Raw genomic sequence first — 7,292 nt, 5'->3', positions numbered from 1 at the left:
CAGCCGGGGTTTCGGCGGTGTATGGGGGAGGCGGGATGGGATGGAGGACAGTGCTGCCCCCAAAAGGGGCTCAGCTGGAATCGGGGTGCGCGCGGGCACGGCGGGGCGTAGCTCCGGCCAGCGGGTTTTGGCGGTTCTGGAAGAAGGAGTCCTGGGGAAGGGAGAGAGGCGCAGGAGCGGTCTCCCCACGCCCCTCTCTTCGGGCTGGAGTTTGGGGGGCTGGCGAAGGAAGAATAAGTCTTAAACTTCCTTTGCTACAAGTAACCATGTGCTTTCCATCCACAATGAGCCTGATTTTTGAATTGTTGTTTTGTTTGTTTTTGGAGACTCACCCTGAATTGAAAGGTGGAGCTGCGGGGGGGGAGTGGGGTGTTGTCTTTCTGCGGCCTCTTGCCCTGAAGGGGGAAAAGTGGGATGCAGAGATTTGGCCTGGAGGAAAAGATGGGGAGCTTTGGTGGTTGTGCATTTGGAGGGGGGCCTGGGACGGTACCCCTTCTCAGCACCCCCGCACCCTAGGGCAGGTCTCCAGTGGGGGAGACCGAGCGGGCCCGGGCCGGGGGAGCTGGGGTGCGGGCGTGTGGCGCGCTTCAGGCCTTGGAGAAGGTGGCGGCGGCGCCGGCGGGGCCCCCGGGCGCGGCGGGGGGCTCCTCGGCCCAGCGGTTCATGCAGCGGCGCCGCGCGTTCATGAAGAAGTTGCTGACGGTGTTGAGCTCCAGGCCGAGCTGCTGAGAGATGGTGACCTGCATCTCCTTGGAGGGCCGCTTGTTCTCCTTGAAGATGGCGATGAGCGTGCGCCGCTGCAGGTCGGTGAACACCAGCCGCTGCTTCTTGGGCTGCAGCGCGCGCTCCTTCTGCTGCTCCTGCTCTTTGCGCTTGCAGGCTGCGGCGCGCGGAACCAGGAGCAGGAACCGGGGCGCAGGAACCAGAGGCGTAGGAGTCAGGGCGCGCAGGAGCCGGGCGCAGAGCCAGGAGCAGGAATTCGGATGCGCAGGAGCCGGGGCGCAGAGCCAGGAGCAGGAATTCGGATGCACAGGAGCCGGGGCGCAGGAACCAGAGACAGCAATCGGTAACACAGGAGCCGGGGCGCAGGAACCAGAGGCAGAAATTGGAGGCGCACAAGTCAGAACCGGGGCGCGCGGGAACCAGGTGCAGAAAAGTCGCAGACAGGCAACGCGCAGATTCGGGTCAGGCCCACGTGGAAACATCCCGGGTGAGCCGGTGCAGGCGGTGACAGGCAGAAAGGGGAAGAAGGAGAAGGAGGGGAGAAGAGAAAATAGAGGGGAGACAAGGAGGGAACATCGTGAGTCCACATTCAAGCAATAGGAAACCCCCCTCTTGCCATCAGTCCTTTCTGTAGATAGCTTGGTAGATCTCCTCCGTCAAAGCTGCCCGCTAGATATCTCAGAGTAACTGTCTGAAATTCACTACTTTACTCCTTTCTCAGGCAAAGCATACAGCCAATGAGGGGGGTGATAAGGAGACAGGCTCTGTGAGTGAGTGACCCAGGGTAAATGGATAGTGAATAGATCCTCTAACCACTAACGGATCCTCCTGCACCTCAGGGTGCCCTTAGCACCAGTGGGAGTGAACCAGAGTCCACAGGCGTCTCCAAGTACAGCCAGGTATGACCTCCAAATAAACCGGAAGGAACCGGAAGGGAGCCATAGGACAGAGGTGGTGGTGCAGGCCTTGCATGTGGACCCCATCCAGGTTTGATCCTAGCATCCCATAGGGTCCCCCAGGCCTGCCAGGAGTCAACAACCCCAAGCACTGCTTGGTGTGGTCCCAAACAATACAAAAAGAATGAGCAGACCTTTGGGTTACTGTAATGTGTGTAACATGTGAGTCACACGTGTAATATATGACACATGTGTAATGTGGCATGTGTGCAATGTTATATGGTGTGTGTCATGTGTATTATGTAAGGTGCATGTATAATATGTGTAAACCTGTAATGTGTATTACATGAGTTTTGTAATGTGTGTTTCCACACTCAAGGATGGGTCGGCTTGGGTGTCCAAAGGGCGCTGGTGCCACCTAGCCTGGACCATTCTGGGGACCCCCTGAGGGCTGCTTCGAGCATTTTTGAGCATGGCTGGCTCCTTACCCACTTCAGCTACAATGCACCCCCAGATCCCACCACACAGGGTGGGGATGCACATCTTCCTCTGGAGAGGAGAACCTGCCCCATACACTGGGCACAGTGGTGGCTGTCACCACTGTCAGTGACAAGCAGAGCCCCTTGGCATCCCTGGTGACCTGCTGGGCTCACACAGTGAGCCTGTGATCGTTTCAGAATAATCCCCAGATCTAGGTTCACAGCAAAATAAATGAAGGGACCAAAGATAGTACAGGAGGGAGGGTGCTTGTCTTGTACAAGCAGGTTGATCCTCAGCATCCCATGTGGTCCCCAGAGCCTGCCAGGAGTGACTTCTGAGTGCAGAGTAGGGAGTATTCTCCTGAGCATTGCCTGGTCCTCCCCAAAACAGCTGTCCTATAGCAGACGAGTGCCACCCCCAAAAGAGGTAATTCAAAGGAGAAGAGAGGGACAGAGCAATAGGACGGTAGGGAGGGCGATTGCCTTGTATGCTGCCAACCCGGGTTCGAGCCCCAGCATCCCAAAGGTCCCCTGAACCCACCTGGAGTGATTCCTGAGTGCAGAGCCAGGAGAAGACCCTGAGCATCATTGGGTGTGGCTCAAAACCAAACAAAATTCAAAAGAAAAGAGATTACTTGGGGCCGGGTAGGTGGCGCTGGAGGTAAGGTGCCTGCCTTGCAAGCGCTAGCCAAGGAAGGACCAAGGTTCGATCCCCGGCGTCCCATATGGTCCCCCCAAGCCAGGGGCGATTTCTGAGCACATAGCCAGGAGTAACCCCTGAGCGTCAAACGGGTGTGGCCCAAAAACCAAAAAAAAAAAAAAAAAAAAAAAAGAAAAGAGATTACTTGTAACGGAAAGATTATGGAAAAGGGAAGAAGGAAAATAAAACAGACTGACGGAGGGTGTGGCCTAGTTAAAAAAACCCCAAGGAGAGTGCTGGGAGGCTTGGTGGGCCCCCAGCCATCCCCCTCTTTTTCCCCTGGACTCCAGGCCCTCCCTGGATGCCGGCTCAGATGGCCAGAAGTGGGTTCAGATGGATTCTTAGGGGTCCTCAGGCTTCTCTCCTCCTTCCGTACTCCAGGGGGGAGGTGCGTGAGGAGGAGGGTGGGCAAATATCTGGCTTCCGGTTTCCCCTTTGATTCTGGAGGCTAGCTCTTCCCCGGTATGGGGTTTGGGGAGTCCCCATACCAGAGGCCTTCTCCCTACCCTGGGGAGTGCTGGGATGCTTGGCAGGCCCCCATCCATCCCTCTCTTTTCCCCCTGGACTCCAGGCCTTCCCTGGGCGCCAGTCCAAGTGGGCTCTATAGGGGTCATCAGGCTTTCCCCCTACTTCTCCCTACAGTAATGGGAATGAGCTTTGGGAGGAGAGGGGGTCATTCTAGTACTGGTTTATGTTGGGACAGTCACTGGAAATTTTTTCTCCTTGGTCTCCTATTGACAGTATTGTATGCATATAGTTTATATATGCATAATATCCAACTTGTATTGTGACCTTGATACTGCCCTACAAAGCTCATCTCTAATCTTTTACTGCCTCAGTCCCAACCCTTATTTCCCCCCATCTTCCCATGTAGGTGCAGCTCATGACATGAAGCTCAACACATAGAGTGATGAGTGCAGTTAGAGAAATAATTATAACAATGTGAATGAATGAGGAAAATAGAAAGCCTGTCTTGAGTACAGGTGTGGGTGGGGTGGGGAGGAGGGAGATCTGGGAAATTGGTGGTGGGAATCTTGCTCTGGTGAAGGGAGGTGTTCTTTACATGACTGTTATCATACAACTACAATCATATTTGTAATCACGTTGTTTAAATAAAGATAATTTAAAAAAACCCAAGGAGGGCTGGGACAATAGTACAGCTAGGACGGTCTACGCCTTATAAGTGATTGGTTGACCTGGGTTTGAGCACTGCCAGGAATGATCCCTTAAGTCAGAGCCAAGAGTTAAACTTGAACATCATTGAGTGTGACCCGAAAAACAATAATTAGAAAAATAAAATATCCCAAGGGTAGCTGGAACTATAGCACAGCAGGGAGGGTGTTTGCCTTGCACGCAGCCAACCTGAGTTTGATCTCTGGCATCCCATATGGTCCCCAAGCCTGCCAGAAGTGATTTCTGAGCACAGAGCCAGGACTAACCCCTGAGCACCCCTGGGTATGCTCCCCGCAAAGTATCTAAGGAGAATCTCCACACTCAATGAATTCAAAACAAAATAAAAATTAAACAGGACACCCACAATCCATAGGAGAATTTTAAAGTCTCCAAATAGCGATCCTAAAAGTTTTCAGAAAGAAAAGTCAGATATAGGAGGCTGGTAGATGCAATAACACAGTAGGGAGGGTGCTTTCCTTGCATGTAGCTGACCCTAGTTTGATTCTCAGCATCCCATAGGGTCCCCTGAGCCCAGGAGAATTTATTCTTCAACTCAGAGCCAGAAGTAACCCTGAGCACAGCTAGCTGTGACCCCAAAACAACCAGAAAAATGCCAGATTTTATGCAAAAGTTTAGGAATCAGAGTGGTGGGGCTTACAGAGAAGTAGCTCACCCAAATTTGGCACTGCAGGAGAGATTTAGCACAGAGCCAGTAATAGTAAGCTTGGTGTGGCTCAAAACCAAAATAACAAATAAAAGAAAAGAAAGAATTGGAGTGACTGTGACTTCTCAAAACCCAAGAGACACAGGGGAGCCAGAGCTTTGAACAATTTGAGCTAGAAACATATTCAGCTAGAATTACATAGCCAAGAACAACTATGGGGAAAAGAGGGTCACAATTCCAGGTAAGAATTCCTGCTAGGGGGCTGGAAAGATAGCATGGAGGTAAGGCGTTTGCCTTTCATGCAGAAGGATGGTGGTTCGAATCCCGACATCCCATATGGTCCCCTGTGCCTGCCAGGAGCGATTTCTGAGCATAGAGCCAGGAGTAACCCCTGAGCACTGCCGGGTGTGACCCCCCCCAAAAAAAAGACAAACAAACAAACAAAAGAATTTCTGCTAGAAGGTACCATAGGCTGCTCTCAGACCATACCCCCCCCCACTCTCCATGCAGCCCAAGGTTATCAGCAAGAGTACCAAGAAGTTCATCAGGCACCAATCCGACCACTATGACAAGAGTTAAGTGTAACTGGTGGAAACTCAAAAGCATAGACAAGAAGGTGTACCAAAGACTCAAGAGCCCAGCATCAGTGATGGGAGCCCCAAGAAGACAAAGTGCATGTCTAGTGGCTTCCGGAAGTTCCTGATTTGCAGTTTGCAGTTTCAAGGAGCTGCAGGTGCTGCTGGGATGTATGAGTCTTACAGGGCTGAGATGGCTCCTAATGGCTTCTCCAAGAATCACAAAGCCACTGTGTAAAGAAAATCCCTACTGGCCATCAGAGGCCACATACCAATCTGGACTGCCCCATGAAAAAGATAAAGAGACAGTCGTTGAGCATGTTAATAAAATCAGAACACTGTAGCAACAAGAAAAAGAATTCAAGGCTGATGAGAGTCTAGATCCACAGACTTTCCTTGAGAAACTTGAGGAAGTTTCAACATCAACGTAAGGAGGGATTCCAGAAATGAGTTTTACCTTAGGGAGATGAGGAAAGGGGTGCCCCCCAAGGGATGGAGGATGGTGAAAACCTGGAGCTAGAAGGACAAAGACCTCAAGGAGAAGGGGGCACAGTGAGAAGTGGAAGTGGCAAAGGAGGAATTGATGATGCATTTAATTTTGAAATTTTTTTTTTTGTTTTTGAATTTAGGCCACACCCGGCGGTGCTTAGGGATTACTCCTAGCTCTGTGTTGGCAGGCTCAGGGAACCATATGGGATGCCAGTGATCTAACTCAGGTCCATCCCAGGTCATCCGTGTGCAAGGCAATGCCCTACAACTGTGTTATCACTCTGGCCCTTATTTGTATTTTACTGGGGCCAGTGTTGCCACTAATTCTGGGAAATAAGTGCAGTGAGAAAGGAAAGGTGAGTCAAGAACCTGGTGTATCTTAGTGGTGGACACTACTCTTTTTTTTGTGGGGGGCACACCCAGTGGCGTTCAGGGTTACTCCTGGCAGGTTTGGGGATCCAACTTAGGTCAGCCTCATTTAATGTAAGTGCCTTCCCCATTCTATAATGGCTCCAGCCCAAAGAAGATGGATTGGAGGGCCGGAGAGATAGCATGGAGGTAAGGTGTTTGCCTTTCATGCAGGAGGTCATCGGTTCAAGTCCCGGCATCCCATATGGTCCCCCGTGCCTGCCAGGAGCAATTTCTGAGCCTGGAGCCAGAAATAACCCCTGAGCACTGCCGGGTGTGACCCAAAAACCACACACACACACACACAAAAAAAAAAAAAAAAAAAAAGAAGATGGATTGGAAAAAAAAATGGTTTTTGTAGGATTTGTGTGTGTGTGTGTGTGTGTGAGGTTACACCTGGTTGTACTCAGGGCTTATTGTTGGCTCTGTGCTCAGTGATAATTCCTTAAAGTACTCAGGGGACCTATGGGATACTGGGGATCAAACCCAGGTCGACCATGTGTAAGGCCAGCACCCACCCACTGTGCTGTGCTATTGCTCTGGCTCCAAAAGTGAGCAATAAATAAATATAATATACCATACTTGTCGGCATATAAGACGACTGGGCGTATAAGACGACCCCCTAATTTTGCAGTTAAGACATAGGTTTAGGCCTATATTTGCTGTTTCAGACAGAATGTTCCTGTGCTGCAACTGTATGTACCACAGTGAGCCAATCACAACAAGCAAAGGTTCAAAGGTTCTACTGTAATAGACTTCCTCTCCGACTCTGGCCAATCTGAGCAGGCTTTTCACAGTGTAGATTTGGGTCCAGAACATTGTCTAATTTGCATGCATAAAAAGCCTGCTTGGATTAGCTGAGTTAGAGAGGCGGTCTGAGCAGCCTGGCAGTGATTGGTGCAGGATTGAGTTGGAAAATTCGTTTTGTGGCAATATTCAGACAATTTTTGTTTAGCGGCATATTGAAACATTTTTTGAGATATACTCGGCGTATAAGACGACCCCAGATTTTTGGTTGACTTTTTTTTTTGTTTCAAAAGTTGTCGTATGGGCCCGGAGAGATAGCACAGCAACAAAGTTTGCCTTGCAAGCAGCCGATCCAGGACCAAAGGTGGTTGGTTCGAATCCCGGTGTCCCATATGGTCCCCTGTGCCTGCCAGGAGCTATTTCTGAGCAGACAGCCAG

The 7,292-nt window shown here is 50.9% G+C and overlaps 1 protein-coding gene across 1 annotated transcript in view; it reads right to left on the bottom strand.

The window, feature by feature from the left end:
• Positions 1-587: 587 nt before the first annotated feature.
• The window catches only part of ONECUT3 (one cut homeobox 3), a 28,089-nt gene continuing 21,384 nt past the window's right edge, over positions 588-7,292 (bottom strand). Inside the window, 1 exon segment of the mRNA XM_049787927.1 lies at positions 588-880. Within this exon segment, the coding sequence (XP_049643884.1) occupies positions 588-880 (293 nt within the window).

The sequence above is a fragment of the Suncus etruscus genome, chromosome 15, assembly GCF_024139225.1.
Source record: "Suncus etruscus isolate mSunEtr1 chromosome 15, mSunEtr1.pri.cur, whole genome shotgun sequence".
Classification (NCBI taxonomy): Eukaryota; Metazoa; Chordata; class Mammalia; order Eulipotyphla; family Soricidae; genus Suncus; species Suncus etruscus.
This window is presented reverse-complemented; position numbering and strand designations above follow the sequence as displayed.